This window comes from Lacerta agilis, chromosome 6 (assembly GCF_009819535.1).
Source record: "Lacerta agilis isolate rLacAgi1 chromosome 6, rLacAgi1.pri, whole genome shotgun sequence".
Taxonomy (NCBI): domain Eukaryota; kingdom Metazoa; phylum Chordata; class Lepidosauria; order Squamata; family Lacertidae; genus Lacerta; species Lacerta agilis.
In genome coordinates, this window is record NC_046317.1 from 95,285,693 (window position 1) to 95,309,177 (window position 23,485).

Genomic DNA, 23,485 nt, shown 5'->3' on the forward strand with positions numbered 1-23,485 from the left:
GGAGGCGACTGCGCATGCGCCCCCTCCCCTCCCGCAACTGCCTCGGCGAAGAGACTTCCGGAACTGGAGCCGCTTGGCGTCGAGGGTTGCGGTCGCGATGCTTCTTCACCCACAGCTCCGGTTCCCTGCCGCGGGTTGTAGGAGCCGCCATGCGCGAGGCAGGAGCGAGAGAGGAAGAGCCGCCCTGCGGGGTCGCACGGAAGGCAGCCCGGCAGCCGCTTCCAGGAAAGGCGGCTTCGCTCCATCGCGTGGCTCATGGAGAACATTCATTCATTCGTATCTGAAGAAGTGTGCATGCACACGAAAGCTCATACCAGGAACAAACTCAGTTGGTCTCTAAGGTGCTACTAGAAAGAATTTTCGATTTTGTATTCATTCATTCATTCATTAATATTATTATACATGCATACCCCGCCCATCTGCCTGGGTTTCCCTAGCCACTCTGGGCGGCTTCCTACAAAATATAAAAAATACAATAAAAACATCGGGCATTCAAAACTTCCCTCAGCAGGGCTGCCTTCGACTTTTTAAAGATAGGGGGAGCATCACGACGCTGGGGAAGCATCACTCCCAAGGGGGCGGGGCGAGGCTGCCATCAGCCCCTCAGAATTAACTCGGATCAAGCCCCCACCTTCCCTCGAAAGAGCCAAGGAGAAGAAAGCAGCGCGATCCTTAGCAGGCGGGCTGAAGGAAGCGAGGGGTTACGGCCGTGGGGCAGCTCGACCAGTTGCCTTTCTGCCTGCCGCGCAGCAGCCTCCCCTCCCCTCCCCGCGCCGCCAGCCCCGCTCTGCTTCCCGCGGGCGCTGGGGAGCCGGAAGTGCGGCGGGGCGCTGGTCCGGCGCCTGCTTCTCTTTGGTGCGCGCGCTGGTCCGGCGGCGGCGGCGGCGGCGGCGATGGCGGCGTCTCCTCGCGGGCTTCCCGGGTCTCCTCCGGGGCTGGCGGCGCTGCAGCGGTTGCGGGAGGCTCTGCGCGCGGCGCTGGGCGAGCTGCGAGGTGCGCGTGGCCTTCGGGGCGGGCGGGGGCGGGGCGGGCGCGGCGGCGCTCTGCACGCGCTCAGAGGCATGCTTCTCTTGCAGGCGGCGAGAGCCGGGAGGGCGCCGGAGGCTTCGAGGCCGGGCGCTTCTGGGAGGCCCTCGGTAGGTGTCGCCTTGCAGCGGAGGCCCCTCGGGGCCCTTTCTGTCTCCAGGGACGGGGAGGGGGCGCGAGGGGGGCCGGGCAGCCCTTGGCCAGCAGAGGGCGCAGGGGGGCTTTCCCCTCGACACCCCTGCAGGGCAGGCCGATCCCCCCTCACCCTCCTGCCCTTTTCCGCAGAGCAAGCGTTCCTGGCCGCCTCGCAGGAAGCCACCAAGCTGAGCCTGGCCTTCTCGAGACCCCCGCCGCCTTCCCTCCAGGTGGGTGAAGGGCCTTCCCAGAGCCCCCCGCCCCTCCCCCCCCCTTCCTGTGCATTTTTCACGGGGCTTATTTCCTGCAATATTTTTCGGGGGGGGGGAGTGCGGTGGATGCAGGACGCCCCAGGTGTCATCACTAAGGGGTGTGTGACAAAATGGCTATGGGCTATGTGAGCCTGAATTAACCTGACAGTTAAAAATGCCACAGAGAATGATGATGATGATGATGATGATAATTATTTCTACCCTGCCCATCTGGCTGGGTTGCCCCAGACACTCTGGGCAGCTTCCAACAGAAGGTTAAAAATACATTGAAACGTCAGTCATTAAAAACTTCCCTAAACAGGGCTGCCTTCAGATGTCTTCTAAATGTCACACAGTTGTTTATTCCCAAAATGAATGCCGAACAGAACAACAATCTATATTCCAGGAATCAAGAGCAAAGGTGTAGCTAGGGGCGGGGAAGCACTGGGTGCCACACTGCAGGGGCCGGCACTCACTGCGGGGGTCCTGCAACATGGCCAAGCCATGCGTCTCTCCTGGGGGCTCCACGCTGGCTCGGGCACCTGCAGGCTCCACGCTGCCCCAAACGGCAGCTGAGGGGCGGTGGTGGCGAGGTTCGATGCAGCACACCCTGCCCCAGCTTGCCTCGCCCAATGGGTGACTAGTTGTCTGAGCCCAGGGTCTTTTTTTGCGGGGTGGGGGGGGGAGCTGCCTTGTGAGCCAGGTAACCTTTGGGTGCTGTCCCCTTGCAGGAGCAGGAGAGCCTGGCGGAAGGGGTGCACAGCGCTGTCCTGGCAGCCGCCTCCGCGTATTACCGGCTCCCCAAGGGCCAAGGTGAGCAAGATTGGGGCGAGGCAGGGACAAGGGGGCTCTCTGGGGGGCAGCATGTGAGTAGCTGGCTGGGGTGGGGCAGGCACTAGATTGGGCTCCTGCACCTTGCGCTGGCGAGAAAAGAAGAATCATAGAATTGTAGGGTTGGAAGGGACCCCAAGGGTCATCGAGTCCAGCCGCCTGCAGTGCAGGAATAGACAGCTGTCCCATATGGGGATGGAACCTGCAACCTTGGCATTATTAGCACCAGGCAACTGAGCTATCCAGCTCAGACTTTCTTTCCTTGGCAGCTTTGAAGCAGAGATGGAGTCATAGGTTCTGTAGCTGAGATTCCTGCATTGCAGAGGGTTGGACTGGATGACCCTCAAGGTCCCTTCCAACTAGAAGCCTGAGATTCTATACGAGGTGTTCTGGGGGGTGGGTTTCTCTGGAGTGTCTACTGGGCGTCTGCCTGCAGCGTCTCTGTGTGAATGCCAGGCAGGCTGTGGGGCTGAGGCAGACCTCGGAGGAGGGCAGCGGTGATGGGTCTCCCTTTGGGCCCTGCAGGGACCACCCTGCGCAGAGTAGTGCGCGATGCTACGGTGCAAGTGGTGGAGGGGATGATTCAGCTGACGGAGGTCATCCTTCGGACCCCCCTGCAGAGGTGAGCTGCTCCTTCCCCGCCCTCACCTTCCCAAGGAATGCTGGAGGGAGGCAGGAGGTGCGGAGCGTCTCTCCCGAAAGAGCGGGGCACCCTCCTGTGCCGCCCCCATGAGCCTTGCCACAAAAGTGGAGGCCCCCCTGGGCCTGGGGCTCCCTCCTGACACAGCTCCGCTCTCCCTTGCAGCCTCTCGCGGGAGCAGCTCGTCTCCACAGGAGGCGTCTGGGAGGCCTGCGACCGAGTTTCCGGCCTGCCTCGAGGTGAGTCAGGGGTCACCCCTGGGCAGCCTGGGGGCAGGGGAGGGCAGGGCGAGGGGCACCAACCCTGGCGCTGCCATGGCTGCTTCCCTTACTCCTCCTCCCTTTCTTCTCTCCCCACAGATAACCAGGCAGCTGTGGCCCTGGCCATTTCCCAGGCTCTGGGGATTGTCAGAGACGCACAGGAGGAGATGGAGCAGGTGCGCAGGGAGGGGGCCTGCCGGGGGGGGGCGCTGTCCACCAGCTTCATTTGCAAGAGAGCATATAAAGTCTTCTGAAACTGGGGTGGGGGTTGTTTGTGCAGGGGGAGTAAATGGGCTCGTGCATTTCATGAAAGCCATATTGACCCTTGATGGAGCACCTCATTCTTTCCTGGTACTGGGCCAGATAGTAAAATCTGCCTGTTTCTTAATTTTTATTTTGGCAAAAGGCCAAGCCCACCCCCACAATTACGCCGTCTGGCACTGCTCCCCTTTGAGTGCAGCGATCTCCCCCCTGCCTCTTCTGCTGTGCGGCTTTTGGGGGCAGATAAGGGTATCCAGCCACCCCACGCAGGCTAGAGGCAGCCTCTCTGGATAAGGGCTCCTGCCTTGCCTGGGCTGCCCTGATAGTGCCCCCACCCCTGGGCTTCGCCCCTCTGCTCTTTGCCCATTACAGCTTATGCAGCCGCCATGAAAAACTGGCTTGACTTTCCTGTAAATCTGCTCTCCTGAGATATGAAGAGTTGTCAGAGGAAGCCTTTGGCCTAATAGAGGTTTGGGTTTTTTTTTTACATTTCATAGCTTTAACTATATGGACCTTGCCGATAAAGGTCCGTATAGTTAAAGCTATGGTTTTCCCAGTAGTGATGTATGGAAGTAAGAGCTGGACCATAAAGAAGGCTGATTGCCGAAGAATTGATGCTTTTGAATTATGGTGCTGGAGGAGACTCTTGAGAGTCCCGTGGACTGCAACAAGATCAAACTTATCCATCCTTAAAGAAATCAGCCCTGAGTGCTCACTGGAAGGACAGATCCTGAAGTTGAGGCTCCAGTACTTTGGCCATCTCATGAGAAGAGAAGACTCCCTGGAAAAGACCCTGATATTGGGAAAGATGGAGGGCACAAGGAAAGTGGACGACAGAGGATGAGAAGAAGAAGAGTATGGATTTGATATCCCGCTTTTCACTACCCAAAGGAGTCTCAAAGCGGCTAACATTCTCCTTTCCCTTCCTCCCCCACAACAAACACTCTGTGAGGTGAGTGGGGCTGAGAGACTTCAAAGAAGTGTGACTAGCCCAAGGTCACCCAGCAGCGGCATGTGGAGGAGTGGGGAAGCGAACCCAGTTCACCCGATTACGAGTCTACCGCTCTTGACCAGTACACCACACTGGTTGGACAGTGTTCTCGAAGCTACCAACATGAGTCTGACCAAACTGCGGGAGGCAGTGGAAGACAGGAGGGCCTGGGGTGCTCTGGTCCATGGGGTCACGAAGAGTCGGACACAACTGAACGACTAAACAACAACAATTGACAAAATAAACCTGCCCTCAGGTGTCTGAAGAAGTGTGCATGCACACGAAAGCTCACACCAAGAACAAACTCAGTTGGTCTCTAAGGTGCTACTGGAAAGAATTTTCTATTTTGTTTCGAAAATAAACCACAGATAAGGAGCATACAGAAATACTCAGCAAGTTGAAGGCAGCGTGAGGTTGGGCGTTAGCACTGAACTTATTATTCCAAAACATTACAGAAAATACCCCTTTTCCTCATAAACCTGCTAAACAGGTTTATATGTGTTGTTTTATAATAACTTGGCTTGATCGTAGCTACTACGGACCAAATTTTCTCAGTCATTTCAGATACAGAAGGAGATATAATAGCTAAAAGTTGAGGGGGGGGCATAATTAAGCAGCAGCTACAAGGTTAAACACCGTTCCTTGATCTAGTAGGGATTTGACTGTGTTCCCTCTTGCGCTGCAGACTCTGGGCTCTGCACCCTCCCTGGGGGTTCCCAGATGCGCTGTGGTTGCTTCCGCCCCCCTTCCCTTAGAGCCCCCCCCCCGCCTGCATTGGGAGCTTCCAGGCAGCATTGCAAGGGGTTGGACTAGATGACGCTTGGAGTCCCTTCCAGCTCCACAATCCTATCAGTCTCTCTCTTCCCTCCTTGCCTGTAATGCCCGACTGGGGAGGTTAGCAACTTGGTGGCCTCCCTGGTATTCCTCCTCCTCCTCCCATGACTTGGACGGTGGATGCCCACCCCCTTCCCTGCCTGGGGGGGGGGGATGAGGAGTGTGACTGGCATGTCCCTTTGCACTCAGGCGCAGATTGAAGGCGGAGACCCGTACAGCGATGTGCTGGAGGACGAGGACTTGGGCTCCCGGGCAAACAGGGACACTTACTGGTCGGCGGCTGACTGGCAGCTGCTTGGCCCCTGCCTGGGGCTGGTGAAGGCTGCCAAGACTTGCCTGAAGAAGGTCCTGGGGGCCGTCAGGAGCCATGGAAGGGCCGACACTGCAGAGCAGGTGGCGCAGTTAGACGACCTGGCCGACATCGCAGGAGACGTCAGCCCCAGGTGAGGCAGCCCCAGGTGTAATTAAACATGGATGTATTATGTTTTATATATAGGATAATGTACATACTATTTTCCATGGGGTAAATCAGTTAACGTACTATATACATAATAGTATTAAGATCATAGTACTAAGATCATTAAGATCACCGGGGGAGCCTTGGGAGCTGTTGTTGAGGGGGTGAGCCCAGGGGGTTGCTGTGGCCTAGGAGGTGGGCCAGGAACAGCCAGACCAGTCCCAACGCCCTCCCTGCAGGGTTGCTCTGCTCTGTCCTTGGAAAGGCCCCCCCAGAAGGGTTGCATGAGCCTGAGGAAGAGGGGCGCCAGGGAGCCTTGTGGCCGAGTCCAGTGCATGCTCTGCTCCCTCAGGCTGCCTCTCTTTTGGGTTGGGGGGTGGGGGGGGCAAGAGACCGCAAGACACCCTTCCCTGACCCCTGACCCCTCCTCCCTTCCTGTTTTTATTCTGCAGTGTGGACGAGTTGGTGCTGAGCACCTACCCGCCTGTGAACCAGCTGGCTCTGCGGCTGAATGTGAGTTGCCCATTTGGGACGATGAAGCTTTTTAGGGGAAGCCTCTGGTCCTCTGCTTCATTCCCCGGAACTGGGAGCAGCTTTTGAGAGTCCCTATTTCCCCACATTGGGGAGACGCTTCAGCCCATGAGGGTGGGGGCCCTGGGACCCCCAAGATGGCCTGCGGGAGAGAAGACTGTACGAGCAAAGAGCTGCCCATGGGGCTGCGGGGGCCTCTCCTGCCCCCTGGAGAGGGGGCGCAGATCGCCCTTCCCTTCCCCCTCTGCCAAGCTGGGCTCCCCTTCCCTTCTCCGCCCTCAGCAAAGGCAGCCGTGGTCTCTCTTGCGGAGAAATGGAGGAAGCTGCCACTGAACCAAGGACTGCCCACACTGCCTGGCAAGGGAGTCTGCAGTTTCCCCAACCCTACATGGAGATGCAGCTGGGAGATCGATCTGGTCCGCCTCCCTGAGTTGGGACAGCCCTTCCCTCTGTTTCAGGGGTGAAAGGCCAAGGCTGTGTCCGAGGTGCCAGCCAGGGAGAAGCCCTTTTAAGAATGCCTCTACACCGAGTCCTGCACTTGCCTGCCGGACCTTGTGGCCAGTGGACAAGAAACCTCCTGCGCCTGTTGCACTGTTGGTTTTCCTAGAAAAGGTGAAATTCCAGGAGCGGCAGCTCTGAGCTTGACGTCTTGTTTCTTTCTAGGCTGCAAAGTTGGCATCTGTGCTAAAAAAGATGTTGGAACTGACCAGGTGAGCAGGGCAGCCTCTCCTCTGACTCTGCCACTTCCGGGGGGGGGGAGCAGAGGGGCACAGCTGGTGGGGAAACAGGGCGTCCCTCTTAAAGATGCAGCCAGCCTTTGGCCACAGCGTAATCGCCCTTGGTGCTGGGACTGGGTGGGCGGTGGGTGCCGTGTCAGGGTGGCCCACCCATTGCTTCCTGCGGTGGTTCTCACCTGCATCTCTCTTTCCCTCTCTCCTCCCTCCCCAGGGCCAGCCATGTCTGCCCTCCGTCAGAAGAGAGCTGGGTACAGTTCCTGGCCGGGGCAGTTGACCACAACATGGACAAAATCAAAGACCTCACCCAGGGGCTCCTTTGATGGGACCCCGTGTGCCAGGGGTGCTGGACTCATGGGTGCCTTCTGTGGCTGCCTGCAGAAGAGGGAGGAGGCAGGACTCCTGCGGAACCCCACGGCTGCTGCCCCTGTGCTCTGGGGTGGACAATAAAATCCCCCCTGCGCTTGTGCTGACCGGGCTCCTGCGCTAGAGGAAGTCTTGTGTGCTCCTGATCATTTATACCGCCTCACCCATGCGCTTAGGGCTTCACGAAGCACCGGAGGAAGCCAGGTCTCTGCCCCGAGGAGCTTGCAGGCCCAGATGTGACGCTTGCCCTTTGGCTCTACCTGCCAAACAGCAGTGCAGGAGACCCAGCCAGATGGGCGGGGTACAAATAATAAATATTGGTATTATTTTGGAAAGAGCTCCCCCAAAGCCCCCCTTCTGCTGGCGCTGGGATGATGAAGAAGGAGCCACAGTTTAAGGGGTATCACTCCAAGTGCATTTAATGGTAAAGCAGGGGGGGCGGGCTGTTGCTCTAGAGAAGCTCTAAGCTGCTGCCTCCACCTGGATGGTCCTGCAGGCCTTGAGGGGCTGGAGCAGGGGGGTCTCCACATGCACCATCAGCCTCCGGAGCCCCACCTGGGTCGGCGTGAACGGGATCCTCAGTGCTGTGCTACTGCCGGCTGGGATGTCTCCAAGCCTGCAGAGAGGAGGAGAGGGGGCTGTTGGGGGCAAAAGGGAGCTGCCAGCTGTCCTGGGGAGGGGCAACTCAGCAGGAGGATGGAGCAAGCTTGTTTTCTCCTGCTCCAGGTGGATTCATTGAATCAGAATGGTAGACTGGCAAGGGCAGGGGGCAGCAAACCTTTTCAGCAGAGGGCCGGTCCACTGTCCCTCAGACCTTGTGGGGGGGCCGGACTATATTTGGGGGGGGGGGGAATGAACAAATTCCTATGCCCCACAAATAACCCAGAGATGCATTTTAAATAAAAGAACACATTATACTCATGTAAAAACACGCTGATTCCCGGACCGTCCGCGGGCCAGATTGAGAAGGCAATTTGGCTGCATCCGGCCCCCAGGCCTCAGTTTGGGGACCCCTGGGCAAGGGGCACCAAGGGACATCTCGGGCAGGATTCAAGTTACAAGAAAGGAGAATCCAAGTAAACACCAGGAAGAACTTTTGACAGTAGGACCTGTTTGATGGTGGAACGGACTCCTGGGGAAGGTGGTGGACTCTCTTTCCGGGGAGGTTTTTAAGCAGAGGCTGGATGGCCTGGCCATCTGTCAGGGATGCTTGAGCTGAGATTCCTGCATTGCAGGGGGCTGGACTAGATGACCCTCAGGGTCCCTTCCAACTCTACAATGATTCTAAGAGCAGCTGCTCACCTCCCCCCCCCAAGCCTATAAACACCACCCCACCGTCTGTTGTCAGAGGTGCCAAGTAGGTGAATCCAGCTGGCACCTCAGCAGAGAGCCCTTCCCCCTCAATCCTGGCAAACAAGTGGGGCTGGGCTGGAATGCCAGGGAGCCTTCTCTTACTGGAGAGGGCTTTATCCCACCCCAGAGAAAGCAACGTTGCCAAGGAGTGCCCCTCACCTGTAGCTCCTGGTCTTGTGGACAAGCCCCCGTCCAGACACGGAGACGAGGCAGCCTGGGAGGGGCTCCGGGAGGGGGTTGTGGAGCCGGATCTCAGCTTGGGTGCCCTGGAACTGGGCTGTGTGCTCAGGGACCTTCATGGAGAAAGCAGGACAATGGCAGCACAGGGACTGGAGGGCAGGGGCAGGCTGAAGCCATAGTAGACCTACTGGGCTTGCTAATGGAGAGGGGGCAGGTTACTGGCAATGCAGTCCCGGGGGGGGGGGCGCCTTTTGGGCTCTACCCAGCCTGCTTTGCTGTGGCACCCCAAGTCTGAAGAAACGAGGACCTCCTCCCCTTGAAGGGCTCACGGTCAGGAAAGGGGGAATGGGGGCTCCCCCCCCCACAGGCATTGGAGGAGGCATTTCTTGAGATACTGTGGTGCAACAGCCAGAGTGTTGCTCCAGGACCTGGGAGAGACCAGGGTTCGAAGGCCTGCTCAGCCATGAAGCTCCCTGGGTGACCTTGGACCAGTCACTGTTCCTCAGCCAAATCTACCTCACAGGGGGGTTGTGCAGATAATGGTGGGATGAAGAAGCCTGTGTGCCATCATGAGCTCCTGGGGGGAGGGGGATATGAAAGTATTTGATTTTTCTCTGCTCTGCCCTCATGTGTGAGGGGGGCTCAGCTGTGTCTGTGCAGTTAGCTGGAGAAACAGGAGCGCACAGGGGGGAAGGTTCCCTCTGGCCTCCCACTGACCTGGATGTTGAGTCCGGGGGCACAGAAGCAGATTTCGTGCCAGGCCAGGTAGGTGCTACGGGAGGCCGTGTCTCTCAGCAGCGCCGTCAGCTTCAGCAAGAGAGCGTTGTTGCGCAGGGCTGGGCCATATTCTGCGTAAGGCAGCGTGATGCTTAGGGCTTCCTCTGGAAAAAAAAGCAGGGGGTGGGGGCTAAGGGAGATTCACAGAGGGCACCCAAGGACTCGCCCATCACAGGCTGTGATGCCTCTGCAAGGAACCCGGTGCGCTTGGATGCAGGATGCGTCCTCCTGAGTCAGACCAATGGCCCATCTAGCCCTACAGGGTCAGCACTGGCTGCAGCGCACTTTCTCTACCCAGAGGGCCTTCTCCGGCCAGGCAAGTGCTCTGCCCACTAGGCCACAGAAGGGGGATCAGATCCTGTCTATTGCAAGGAACAGGCCATTACTGTTCTTAGCCCTGCCTTGCCCTCCCTGAGGCTGCTGGTGGGGCCGAGAAGGGGCCGGAGAAGCTCCCACATCCTACCCTTTTCATAGCTGGAGAGCAGAGAGAGAGAACCTGCATCACAGGGACAGGTAGGTAGCTGTGTTGGTCTGCCATAGTCAAAACAAAATAAAAAATAAAAAAAATCCTTCCAGTAGCACCTTAGAGACCAACTAAGTTTGTTCTTGGTATGAGGGTTGGACTAGATGCCCCTTTGGATCCCTTCCAACTCCGTGTAGGAGAGTAGCAGCCAATCTTAACAAAAGCCTATTCTTGCTAATTAGCATGAGAAGGGGTTAAGACCACAGAGCTGTTTTGCTGATAGGCAGAGACTCAGACCATAGAAATACATTTGGTAAAGAATGCTCTGTGTGATGTCACTTCCCCTCATCTCTCATCTTTTGACCAGCCCTTTGTCTGATCCAGCTCAGGCAGGTGCCAGAAGCTGGTTACACTGTAAATGGCAGTATTTTGCTTGCATAGCTTTTGCTGCTACTGTTGAGGTTAACCAATGCAGGATTTTAAGTAAGTAAATTCTATTTTTAAACTTACTTCCCAGGCTGTTCCCCGATTCTTTGTTTAATCGGGGTAAGAAAGGGAGAGCCAGCTTACTTCATAGTTGGACTTAGCCTAATTCCTGTGCTGTTAATTTTGCTGCCAAGGATTAGATTTTGAGAAACTGTTCAGCCCACACATGTGGGCGCCTGAAGGGATAAATTGCAATCAGCATATCCTCCCCAGCAAGCTTACCGTGCCCACCGGGGAGAGTGAAGTGATACTCCTCCTTCCAGAACTGTGCCAGGGCCTTGCCATCATACTGCAGTGGCTGGGCACCCAAAACCAGTGCCAGTCTCTTCTCCTCCCTGGTCCGGTTCACCACCAACACAGAGGCTGGGACGTCTTGCCCCAGTGGCCAGGAGCTCTCTGCCTGGATTTGAGCGAAGAGGAGAGGCACTGTGTCGTCTTCCTGGGCCAGAGGGGTGAGTGGAGGCTGAGGGGGGCTGCTGTCCCCCTCAATCTGGTCCTGGAGCCACCCCTGTTCGCGAGAGACCTTGTTCAGCACAGCCCTCTCTGCCGCAGACCCTGCAAAAGTGTCAGAAACCATTTCCACTTTGGTCCCCAGGGAAGCAGGTGATGGATTTCTTCCTTGACTGGCTGAGAATGGGGGGTCAGAGATGCTGCCGGATTTGGAGCCCACCCCAGGATGGGGGGCCTGTTGAAAGACAAGCAGAAAGCAAGAGCTCACCTGCCCCGCTTACCTTCCGGGTGCTTGTAGTGGTGCGTGAGGTCCTCACACCGGTCGCTGCCCACTGCCTTGGTGCTGAGGTTGTTGCCCACGAACTTTGTGGGGGAAAAGGCGCGCTGGAAATCCCCGTTGTCCTGTCGCACCCAGGCAGTGCAGGTGGCATTGGTGGCTTGGAAGAAGGTGGCGACGTCGTAGGGCAGGTCCAGGCGGCCTTCCTTGATGGCCTGAACAGGGGCTGGCCCGCAAAATAAGGACCCTGCGGAGAGGAAGGGGAAGACGACAATTTGGGCAGGTGTGTGGCCTGTGTGGCCCAAGGGTACCCCTGCTTTAGCCTCTGGTAGTGGTCCAAGCTCTTCGTGACCCCATGGACCAGAGCACGCCAGGCACGCCTATCCTTCACTGCCTCTCACAGTTTGGCCAAACTGCGAGAGGCAGTGAAAGATAGGCGTGCCTGGCGTGCTCTGGTCCATGGGGTCACGAAGAGTCGGACACGACTGAACAACAACAAGTGGTCCAAGCAGAAGCCCCCCTCTGGCTTGTGGAGCTGGAGGCGAGGGGGCTACACAGTGCAGCTAAAAGGGCAAGCTAGCATCACAGAACTGTAGAGGGGAAAGGTACCTCAAGGGTCATCCGGTCCAACCCCCTGCAATGCAGGTATCCCACCTAAAGAATCCCTGATGGATGGCCTCCCTCCTATCCATCACCCCCCTCTAGGTGGAAGCTGCTCCCCCATCCTGGTCTCTCCATATTGTGGCTGGGGGTCAATCCCGCTGTTCTGCCCTTCCTCCCTCGAGCCCCCCTCCCCGCCCGTGGGACCTACAGCTGCCCTCTTCCAGAGGCGTGGCATCCACGGCTTGCCATCCATCATAGCCGGGGGGCAGATCCCGACGGGCCATCCAGCACTCGTTCCAGGCGTGGAAGGGCCTGCAGGAGACCGGGAGGGAATGTCTTAGGGGTGGGGGCGTCTTAGGGGACTCTGAAGCCCGTCCGTCTCCCCAGCTCGCGCCCACTCCAGTATTATGGCGCCTCACCAGACAGCAGCCTCAGAGAGGCCGGGGATCAGGGCGGCGCTCTCGTCGAAGTATTCGTCCACGCGCAAGCGGCCGGCCGTGTTTTGAGCGGAGGCGAAGCTGGTGACCACGCGGGTGGGGATGCCCAGGCTCCGCAGCACTGCAGGGAGAGAGGCAGGGTGAGCTGGATGGCGAGGGGGCTCCCAGGGGGGAAGGGACCCCAAGGGCCATCCAGTCCAAACCCCTTCCGTGCAGGAGGAATCACAACCCTTAGGGAACGGCAAATTTGCCCACGCCCCATCGCGGCCGAGCCAAAGGGAACTTAGGAGGGTGACATTAACTCCTTTCCCCGGGAGGGGGTCCAGTCCCTCAGAGCTAGCAGAGTAGGCCTGGGGGGGCAACAATTTCAGGTAGCAGGAGCCCCTTCCTCGCCTGGGGCCCATCCCTGAACAGGACCCTGTACCTGTGCACAGGACCCCCGCGAAGACCCAGCACTGCCCGTAGCGGACAGGCTGCCCTCGCGCTGCCAGCCACTGGCGCAGGATGTGGGCGCTGCCCGGCCACTGGAAAGGGGACGTCCCGTCGCTGTAGTCCCCGCTCCAGCCACCCTCCAGGATCGCTCGGTGCGTCTTGCTGTTCAGCTGGAGTGAGGGCGGGGGGAGAAAAGTGAGCAGCACCAGGAGAAAAGCGGCCTGTCCAGCTCCCCCCCCCCCAACATAACAATGTAGAGTTAGAAGGGATTGTGGGAATTCACAGTCAAAATAACGTTGAAGGTATGAAAGGGTTAAGACTCAAGAGTTCCTCCTGCCTCAGAACTCGTTCTCTTTTCCGCCCGGCTTCCGAGGCTGCCAGACATCTATGGAGACTTCATTTTTAACTATGCGTTTTGCAAGGAGAATTTGCCTGGCCTTCTTTGTTACTGTTGCTGCTGGAGTGGAAGGCAAGACTTTTATGTACATAAATGCTGTTTTCATGCTTGGTCTACAGTCTGCTGTGTTATTATTTTCATTAAGAGGGAAAGGGGGGGGGGGGAATCCAGTCTGTTACCCAGCCTGGATGAATGGCAATAAGGCTACACAGCCGAGTCCCAAAGTTTCCACTTTAGTGCTGCAAAGGACGGGGTTTTGAACTCTGCTAACTAATTGTTTTAACTTTAAACGTTCTGCCGCTGACACATGTGAGTAATAGCGAGGATAAATTGTAAAATATATCTGACCCGCTGCCTACACAGTATATTTAAAAATCATCCAACAGGACCCCCAAGGGTCATCGAGTCCACCCCTCTTGCATTGCGGGAATGGCAGCTAAATGCACCCCGTCGCCAGCAGGGGGCGCGAGCGGCCCACCCCGGCCCCGAGGGTTCCTGAGCATGTGCAGCTGTTTCCACGAGGCCGGCAGGGTCTGCGGGCGAGTCTGCCTCCTGCTCCTGCTCCTGCTCCCCTACCATGGAGGTGACCAGGCGGCAGACGTGGAGAGGGTCGCTGCGCTGGTCGCAGGGCGCATCCTGCAGCCAGAAGAGGCCGATGGCCGGCAGGGCCAGGCTGAGGTCCACAATGTCCTCTTCGAACTGAAAAGAGACGGAGAATTGAAGGCTGGAGGGTGGGAGGAGCCCCACTCGTGTCCCCCGACCATCGCGATCCCTCTCCTCCGCGCGCGCCTTCTGCTGCAGGAAGGAGCAGCCCCGCAGGTGGCCGGAGGGACGGGGCGGCCAACTCCCCGCAGGTGCCGCCGCCCACCTGGCTCAAACCGGCAGGGCGCAGCCGACCCCTTGGCTGAGGGGGGGGGGCGTCTCTCTCACCTGACCGTAGTCCCAGGGCTGCTGCTGGGGCGCCTCCTCCAGCCCCCAATAAATGGTTCCCTCTTCATTGCACACGTATTCCTGGCGCTGCGCCTCGTTTGGCAGGAAGACGCTGTCCTCTGCGGGAGACGGGCCGTCAGGGGAGCAGCAGCACAGCCTGGGGAGGGGGCTGCTCTGGTTGGCAGGGGTCCCGCTGCGCCGCCCCCTCCCCGCAGCAGGCCAGCTCTTCCGACCCCACCCACTGCCTCTTGGCTACTGCCTCCCAGCCTTGGTTGGCACCGACGCGTCTTGCCTCCGCGGGTCGGCCACCTACCTTGGCACCAGGGGTTGAAGAGGAGCGTGAAGGTGCCCAGCGGGCGCGGAGCCCCTCGGCCATGCTGCAGCAGGAGGGAGTATCGGCCGATGGCGGCGTCAGCGGGCGAGGTCACGATCAGCGTCCAAGAGAGGGTCTCGGGGGCGTCCACGAAAGCCTCCCAGCCGCTCTGGCGGCCCCGGCGGGAGATGGGGAAGCGCACCAGGGACCCGTCCGCCTGGGATGGCCGCTGCCCTGCACCCAGAAACGCGAGATGGCCAAAGGGGACGCAAGGCAGCGAGGGGGCGCAGGTAGGCAAGAGAGGGCCCGCGAGGCCCTGCGGGGTTTTTGTTTTTTTTTTTTTTATAAGATTTTATTATTTTCCAATAAAAAAAGGAGAACAAAATACAAGAACAACACATAGCATAAACATCAATAAAAACACAATATACATTAAACATAATCAACAATAAACATAATCAACATTCAGAACAATAACAACAATAAAAACATAAAAATAAACATATACAGACCTTAACCATTATCTTTCTTTATATATTTCTTGTTTCTAACTTCTCTGTTTGGGGACTTCCCCCGTTCCCTCCACTGTCTTCAAAAAACATATACTTCTTCAAGGTAGCTTTATATATTGTTCAATTCACTTTTACCCAAATTTTAATATACTTAGCTTTCTTTTGGTCAAATATCTCAATAGCTATGTATCTTATCTTAACGACCTATCTTAGCATATTTTGACACATACATCTTTCACATAACAACAATTCCTCTTACCATTCATATCTAATACATATCTACCAAAGCCGACATTCTGTTTAATTCTGCTCAAATATTCAGTTTAACTGATTTAACCAAATAGTCTTTGAATTTTTTCCACTCCTGCGACGCCTTCCCCTCCCTCTGGTCTCGGATTCTGACGGTCAGTTCAGCGAGTTCCATATATTCCATCATCTTCATCTGCCATTCCTCCACCGTTGGTATCTCTTCACCTTTCCATGTTCTTGCCAATAAAATTCTAGCTGCTGTTGTGGCATACATAAAAAACACTCTATCCTGACTGGGTATCTCTTCATTGGTTATGCTCAGGAGAAATGCCTCTGGTTTCTTACAAAAGGTAACTTTCATTACCTTCTTAAGCTCATTATAAATCTTGTCCCAGAAGGCACTTACCACTGGGCACAACCACCACATATGAAAAAAGGTACCTTTCGCATGTTTACATTTCCAACATACATCTGACATTTTGGTATTCATCTTAGCGATCTTAACTGGTGTCAAGTACCATCTATAAACCATTTTCATTATATTTTCTCTTAAACCATGACAAGCAGTAAATTTAATACCTTTTTGCCACAATCTCTCCCAGTCATCCATCATGATATTATGTCCGACATCTTTTGCCCAATCTATCATTGAAGATTTAACCAATTCATCTTTTGTATGCCACTCTAGCAAAAGATTATACATTTTGGAAAGGTTTTTAAAGTTCGATTCTATCAGTTCTGTTTCCAGTTTTGATTTTTCTACTTGAAAACCGATTTTTTTATCCATTTTAAATGTTTCATAAACCTGATAATAGTGCAGCCAGTCGGGGACCTGACTTTTTACTTGATCATAGCTTTTTAGCTTTAAAGAGTCCCCTTCCTGCTGCAGTATGTCCATATATCTTAACCAGTTTGCAGACATATTCGGTCTCTTATATGCCTTGGCCTCCACTGGGGAGATCCATCTAGGGGTCTTTCTCTCAAACAAGTCTTTGTATCTAGTCCATACCTGATATAGGGATTTTCTCACAATATGAGACTTAAAAGTTCTGTGGATTTTAGCCTTGTCATACCAAAGGTATGCATGCCATCCAAACATATTATCGTGTCCCTCCAAGTCCAACACATCCACGTTGTCTAGTTTAAACCAATCCTTTAACCAGCAAAAGGCCGCAGCTTCAAAGTAAAGCCTTAAGTCCGGCAGGGCAAAGCCTCCTCTGTCTTTAGAGTCTGTTAAAATCTTAAATTTTATTCTAGGCTTTTTGCCCTGCCATATAAATTTCGATAGGTCCTTTTGCCATTTTTTGAAACAGTCTAATTTATCCAAAATTGGTATGGCTTGGAATAAAAACAGCATCCTTGGTAGGACATTCATTTTAACCACTGCTATTCTTCCCATTAACGACAGTTTGAGTCTTGTCCAAATCTCCATGTCTTTTTTTATCTCCATCCACAGTTTTTCATAATTGTCCTTATACAGGTTCAAGTTCTTACTTGTGAGATTGATACCTAGATATTTTACGGATTTAACAAAATTGAGGCCGGTGGCTTCTTGAATTCTTTGGATCTGTTCTGCACTCATATTTTTACCTAAAACTTTGGTTTTCTGCTTATTTAATTTGAAGCCAGCTACAAGTCCGAATTGTTCAATTAATTCCAAGGCTCTGGGGACACTGCCTTCTGGTTCTTGCAGGGATAGCATCAAATCATCCGCGAAGGCACGTAATTTGTATTCCTTCTCTCCCACTTTAATTCCTTTTGTCTGTTTATCTTTCCGAATCATATTCAGAAGGACTTCCAGGACCGTGATAAAAAGTAAAGGGGAGATAGGGCACCCTTGTCTTGTTCCTTTCTCTACTTCAATCTCCTCCGATATCACACTGTTTACAATAACTTTAGCTCTTTGTTCTGTATAAATGGCCTTTATGCCATTTAAAAATTTTTCTCCAACTCCCATCTTTTCCAAATTCTTTTTCATGAATGTCCAAGATACTTTATCAAAAGCTTTCTCTGCATCAACAAACAATAGTGCTGCATCTGTGTTTATGTCTCTCTCCAGTTTTTCTAGAATGTCCACAATAATCCTCGTATTATTACTTATTTGCCTTCCTGGCAAGAAACCTGCTTGGTCTCTATGTATATAATCTTTCAACACTCTTTTCAACCTTGTAGCCAAAACATTTGCAAAGATTTTATAATCCACATTCAAAAGGGATATTGGACGATAGTTTTTCATTAAAGTCTTATCAGTATCTGGTTTTAAGATCAGTGTGATAAAGGCTTCTTTCCACGTCTCTGGTGCCCTATCTCCTTCTAGTATTCTATTGCAAGTTTCTCTTAACGGCTGTGATAGCCAGTCTTTCAATGTCTTGTAATATTTTGCTGTTAATCCGTCCGGTCCTGGAGCCTTCCCCAGTTGCATGTTGTTTATTGCATCTTCTATTTCTTGTGTCGTTATTGGGTGGTTGAGAGTTGTTAGTTTTTCCTCTGGGACCTTTTGCAATCCATTCTTCTCCAGGAATCGGTCTATCTCTGCGTCATCTGTCTTCTCCTCCTTGTACAGTTGTTTATAGAATCTCTGAAAACACCATCTGATTTCCTCCGGTTTCTCTACATTTTTTCCATTTACTACCAATTTGCTGATGACATTTGCCTTTTGTCTTTTCTTTAATTGCCAAGCTAGTAGTTTTCCGCATTTATTTGCAGATTCAAATGTTCTTTGTTTCATCATTTTCACTTTCCATTCGATATCTTGGTTCATAATATTGGCATATTGGGATTGCAGATATTTGATTTCTTTTTGAATTTTAACACATCTAGGATGTCCTCTTAATTCTTTTTCCTTTTCTTTGATTAATTTCAACAGTCTCTCCATCTCTGCACTTTGTTGTTTCTTCTTTTTTGCCTTTTCACTAATGAGGAATCCTCTCATTACCGCCTTACTTGCATCCCAGGCAGTCCTTTTCTCCACATCTGAGTTCCAATTGATTTGAAAATATTCTTTCATCTTTTTCGCCGCTCTTTCTACTAGCTTGGTATCTCTCATCAATGCATCATCCATTCTCCACCTAAAAGAGTCCTTGGAAATCATTTTTAGGTTTACCTGTACCGGATTGTGATCTGAAAGCGTTTTAGGACCGATTTCTGCTTTTTGTAATTTTGGAGCCAATTCATTCGAGATCCAGACGTAGTCTATCCTCGACCATGACTGCTGAGATTCACTAAAGTACGTTGCCTCTGTTTCTGTGGGGTTTTTTAATCTCCAAGCATCTACCAGGTTCAAATTGTCCACCATTTCAAAAAAAGTCTTTGGGAGTTTCCCATCATTTGTTAATTTTGTTCTTTGAGATCTGTCCATTAATGTGGAAACTGCCCCATTAAAGTCTCCAAGGCAAACTACCTTATAGTCCAAATAATCCAACAGCAAGTCATGGATTTTTTTGTAAAAAATCGACTTTCCATCATTTGGTGCGTAGAGTCCCAGAATTAAAAATTTTTCGCCTTGTACGTTAATTTCAATTGCGATATATCTCCCTTCTTCATCTTTAAATAGCTGTCTTGGGCTATATTTCTCCTTTGCATAAATCACTACTCCTCTCTTCTTGACCTTGTCCGATGATATGAATTCTTGGCCTAATTTTTTGTTCTGTAACAATCTTCTGTGACGCCGAACTATGTGGGTTTCCTGTAGACATATTATATCCAAATTCTTCTTTTCTATGCTGTAAAACACTCTGCGTCTCTTTGGTCTCTGGTTCAATCCCCGGACATTCCATGTCATCAACTTGAGCGCCATTTTCCTTTCTCTAATCTTCTCCTCCAGTTGCTTCTCCTTTCTTGCCTTCCTCTGGATCCTTGCCTGGACTTGGTAGACTTGGTGGTGGTCCCGGCGGTGGTGGGAGTACCTCTGGGAACCTGTAGAATTGTGCTGGGTCGAGTGGTGTGCCTTTAAATTGTTCCAGGTGCTTGTCCAAAAACTTCTGTTTCTCCGCCAGGGACCTTATTCTTATCTTTTTTCCTTCAAACGTGAATGCCAGGCCTTCTGGGAATTCCCAACTGAAGGGGATTTTCCTTTTTCTAAGCTCAGTTGCCAAATCGTTGTAAGGAATTCTTTTATCGAGGAAAAATCTGGGGATGTCCTTATAAAAAATTACTTTATTCTGTTCTACCACCAGGTTATTTCTGTAATGGCAATCCAGAAAGAAATCTCTATCGTGTCGATCGTGACACACAATCAAACAGTCACTGACTGTTTTGTTACTTTTCTTTCCTCTGGAACCTCTTGGACCAAATCTGAAGGCCTTCACTATGCGCGCTGAGACGTTAATTTCTTCTATCTCCCAAAATCCTGAAAATAGCTTCACTATGTAGTCTTTTAAATCTTCCCCTTCCACTTCTGGAAGATTTCTTAGGCGGATGTTGCCCTCTCTTTGATGTAGTTGCAGAAACGCAAGGGACTCTTCCACAGACCTCTGTCGTATTCCAATATTCTCTATCTGTTCCAAATCTAAATTGTCTAGTTTTTCCTCCACCTTTTTTATTTTTTCCTTGACCACTTTAATTTCCTCTGAATCCTTTTTCAGGGTGGCCACCTCTTGCCCAATCCTATTAATCTCTTCTCTGTTCTTCCTTACGTTCTCCTCAATTTGTCCAATAGATTTTTCTAGGGTCTGCGTAGAATTTTTAATATCAGCTTTTATATCAGCTTGTAATTTTTCTATTGCTGAATTCACTGCTGTATTTCCTGAAGAAACTTGGTCTTGTGTTTGCTTCAATCCATCAGTCACGCTTTTCAATCCTGCTGCAATTTCTGCAACGCTGGCAACTAGTTTCTCCATTTGTTCCTGTAGAGTAAGGGAAACAGAGCCTTTTCTTTTTTCAGAGCCAGTTCCTTTAGATCTAAGTTCCATTCCTTGTGGGCTCTGCAGCTGTAATCTCAAGGTCACTCCAGTTTCTGTAGTAACAATCTCAGACATTCACAGCAGAAGGCCAACAGTCCCAAAAATAAACACCAGGTGGCCAGCAGCTCAGTCCTGAGAACAAAGAGGCTGCTGAGCCAGGAGCCCACACCAGTCCTGAAAGTCCAACTTTTAGGCAAAGGGTTTTAATTTTCCAAAATATAAATTCCTTAAAGCCAAGAAGAGTCTATTTTCAAATAGCCCAAGCCAGTCACCGTTCCTAGCTTGCAGTGTTACCACCAAAGTCCACAAAGTAGCTTGTAGCTGGTTACAAAAAAGTCAAAATGTCTCCACTGGTAAACAGTCACTGAAACACCCACAAAGAAAAAATGGCAACAATGTATTACAGCCCGCTACTGACCCGGAATCCTAATCCAGAGGGTGAGGGGCATCTTCTTTTGCCATATCAACTGTTTTTAAGTCTTTAAGCATCCTTTAAATAACTTTTAATCAACTTTTAAAAAGTTCGCAAAACTTTTCCGTTAGTCGCGGCTTTGATCTTTTAGCGCTACCAAGCTCGCGCAAACAGTTCAAAGGGAACAGGCTTCCTTTTACAATTCCTCTGCAAGCAGTGCTCTTAAATCTTGTAAAAATGATCCAATTTTTAACTTACAGAGTTTCTTTGGAAGTCTCTATGCAGGAAGTGCCGGGTGCTCATGTCTGGCGGGATCGCTGCTTTGATCCTCCGCAGGCAGACGCTTCTTCAGTCCCGTGCCGGCGCTCCGCTCGCCCGATTCTCCCCCTTACGAGGGTCAATCGGGAACGGAGACGGCACGTCTGGGACCCACGAAGCTCAGGTCCACGGGACGCTCTTCCCGTGGCTTTAAGGGACCCGTGGCGCAGGCACGGAAGTCCCTAAAGCCTGTCGGAGGACGGAGCCGTCGGACTCCCGTCCGCCATTGACCGGCACCTAACCGGAAGCCCCTCCCTGCGGGGTTTTTGAACTCTCCTCGACTGTCCTGTCAGGCGGGGGGTGGGGGGCGAGCCTCCCCAGGGCCAAATTCAGGGCTTCATTCAGGGCAAGCTGATTATAACGGGGATGTTAAAGAGTGGCTGGGGAAACCCAGCCAGGTGGGTGGGGTATAAATAATAAATTTATTTATATTATCATTATCTTCATCATCTGGTGCAAACATATGACACACCTCCCAGCTGTTTTAGGAGACGATGATGCTACACTGTTACTTTTCCACATTCCTTCCGAGAAGGGCATTCTAGCTCTGGGGGAGAGTTAGCTGCTTTGCAAGCAGAAGGTCCCGGGTTCAAATCCTGCCAGCATCTCCAGGTGGGGCTGGCAGAGACCTCCCCCCACCACCCGCCTAACGCTCTGGAGGATCGCTGTCAAGCAGTCTAGAAAATCCTAAGCGAGGTGGCCCAGGGGCCTGACTCGGTACAAGGCAGCTTAGAGAACCCCATAATTGTAGCGTTGGAAGGGACCCGAGAGTCATCTAGTTCTAGTCCAACCCTTTGCAATGCAGGAGCCACAGCTTCCTGAAAAAGGGTCCGTGGGCGTGTCCTCCCTGTCCCTACCCCCAGCTGGGGCAATGCTGCTGGCGAAGGTGCAACTAGTCCCACCCCTCACGTGCCCAGCAAAGCGGACCCACTTTACAGGACCGCTGAAATCATTGGGAAAGTTAATGGGACGCTCTCAATTGTTCATCTCGCTTTCATCTCTGACCCGCCTTACTTTTTTTGGCGGGGGCGGGGCGGGGGGAGTTGGAATTCCCTCCAGGCGCCGCGCAAACTTAGCTGCCGCTCCTTTTCTCCCCTGTGGATGCTTAACTCCCCCTCTGCTCTGCAACTGCAGACGGTGCATCTCCTGGTGAGCTCCAGCTTCTGCCAGCCCGCCCAGCCGGCAACCACCACCCTCCCAGCCGGAGGAGCGCGAGAGGCGCGCTGGGGCTCCAGGTGCGGCGGGGCCGTCGGGGAGCCGCGGGTCTTTTGGCCTCCGGTCTTCCGGAGCTTACCCGTCTGGGCGACCAGGCAGGTCTTGCGCAGGTACCTCCGGGGGGCTCCAGGCAGCGGCTCTCGGAAGTGGAGGGTGAGCGCAAAGGGCTGCCCGCGCCGCACCACCAGGCGCTCGGTGCTGACGGCCGCCGTGCGGTGCGCCGCGTTGTTCCTCGACGGCTGCAAGTCGCATCTCGACACGTGCAGAGCTGCGGGGCGGGAGGCGGGCGGTGAGGGCGCAGGCGGGGCGGGGTCGGGGGTGGCGGGGTCGGGGGTCGCTTCCGCTCCACCTCCCGCTCTTCTGGCAATTGCCCTGAAGAGATGGGCCAGAGAGGCCGGCGTCTGGACAGTAGTGACTGACCGCCAGACTGCGGCAGAAAGGAATGTCCCTCTCTCCCCTGAAAGTCGGTTAGGGGCTGCTCACAACCCCCGAGAAGTGGGACTCTGCTGAGGGTGCTAAGGTCTGTTTGGAATGGCGGGGGGGGGGGGGTGCCATGTTGCAAAAGTGCGCGGGAGGGGGGGGTCTTGCCTGACGCAGCTGGGTGTGACAGAGCAACGCACACGCCGCACGTGAGAACGCGGCTGGTCCCCGAACTCCTGCTACTCACTGAGGTTGCTGCCAAAAGCTCTGCGCCTGCTCTTGGCTGGAGAGGAGCCCTTTCGACCAGGCTGCGCTAGTCGGCCCCCTCCAACCCACCTGCTCTTTTGGCTCCCCTCCCCCTCCCCCCGCTTTAGCCGGGCCTAAACGCTCGCCACCTTGAGACGCACTCGGCTTGCACCCAGGACGCCAGGACCCTCGCCCCGCTCCGTGGCTCCCTGCCGGGCTCCTCCCTCCCTACAAGACCAGGGGCTCCCGCCCGCCTGGGCAACCTCAGTTGCGCCGCGCTGTGATGCTGCGCCAAGGAGCCTAGCAGACCCCTCTGGGCTGGCACCGGGTTTAGACCGCTTGGCTGTGCCCAGGGCGTCCCCGCTCACCTTGGCCCATGGCGCTTTGCGGGCCTCGGGCTCTCTCCCTTTCTACTCTTGCCTCGGGCTGGCTGCGGGCGGACGGTCGGTGCTGAGGATGGCGAGGCTGCCTCTGCCGGGCCCGTCGGGTGGGGCCCCCTCGCCTATCCCGGGCTCCTTATCAGGCTGGAGTCACCTGCCGCCCTTATCTCTGCCACGTGTGGCTGGCAGGGAGGTTCCGACGGGCCTTTCCAAGCAGCTGCCTGTTACGGGGCGGGCTGCTTTCTGTTGCTGGGTTCGTTTTCTCACGCTTCGTGTGGTTTTTCCCATTCGGGGGACGCGGCTGAGGTGTGTTCCCTACAGGCCACAAATAGCAGGTGGCGCCGCGCAAACTGTCACGCATTTCTAAAAAGTTGATCTCTTAGTGCGGCAGCATTTACCCTCTGGAACTCCCTGCCC

The 23,485-nt window shown here is 53.8% G+C and overlaps 2 protein-coding genes across 2 annotated transcripts; one reads left to right on the forward strand and one right to left on the reverse strand.

Moving 5' to 3' along the window:
• Positions 1–885: 885 nt before the first annotated feature.
• CCNDBP1 (cyclin D1 binding protein 1) lies at positions 886–7,446 on the forward strand. The gene is made up of 11 exons (XM_033153947.1): positions 886–993; positions 1,077–1,136; positions 1,312–1,391; positions 2,144–2,225; positions 2,769–2,865; positions 3,049–3,122; positions 3,243–3,319; positions 5,419–5,672; positions 6,139–6,199; positions 6,881–6,927; positions 7,166–7,446. Exons 1-11 carry the CDS (start codon positions 894–896, stop codon positions 7,272–7,274), a joined length of 1,041 nt encoding a protein of 346 aa, XP_033009838.1. The 5' UTR covers positions 886–893; the 3' UTR covers positions 7,275–7,446.
• A 277-nt stretch (positions 7,447–7,723) lies between these two features.
• On the reverse strand, positions 7,724–23,144 carry LOC117049218 (erythrocyte membrane protein band 4.2-like). Its single transcript, XM_033153948.1, has 13 exons — positions 23,057–23,144; positions 22,102–22,290; positions 14,416–14,649; positions 14,103–14,221; positions 13,749–13,871; positions 12,768–12,945; positions 12,326–12,464; positions 12,115–12,218; positions 11,308–11,550; positions 10,799–11,131; positions 9,568–9,731; positions 8,830–8,963; positions 7,724–7,933 (listed from the first exon to the last, which is right to left on the reverse strand). The coding sequence occupies exons 1-13, from the start codon at positions 23,064–23,066 to the stop codon at positions 7,780–7,782; spliced, it is 2,124 nt and encodes a 707-aa protein (XP_033009839.1). The 5' UTR covers positions 23,067–23,144; the 3' UTR covers positions 7,724–7,779.
• Positions 23,145–23,485: the final 341 nt, after the last annotated feature.

What these genes read in the sequence shown, in the direction of transcription:
- CCNDBP1 (XM_033153947.1), top strand. Translation starts at nt 894, where the DNA reads ATGGCGGCGTCTCCTCGCGGGCTTCCCGGGTCTCCTCCGGGGCTGGCG. An exon ending in CTTCGGACCCCCCTGCAGAG is followed by an intron (nt 2,866 to 3,048) that starts GTGAGCTGCTCC and finishes TCTCCCTTGCAG; the next exon opens with CCTCTCGCGGGAGCAGCTCG. An exon ending in AGCTGGCTCTGCGGCTGAAT is followed by an intron (nt 6,200 to 6,880) that starts GTGAGTTGCCCA and finishes GTTTCTTTCTAG; the next exon opens with GCTGCAAAGTTGGCATCTGT.
- LOC117049218 (XM_033153948.1), bottom strand. An exon ending in CTTCAACCCCTGGTGCCAAG is followed by an intron (nt 14,222 to 14,415) that starts GTAGGTGGCCGA and finishes CGTCTCCCGCAG; the next exon opens with AGGACAGCGTCTTCCTGCCA. An exon ending in CACTCTCCCCGGTGGGCACG is followed by an intron (nt 9,732 to 10,798) that starts GTAAGCTTGCTG and finishes TTTTTTTTCCAG; the next exon opens with AGGAAGCCCTAAGCATCACG.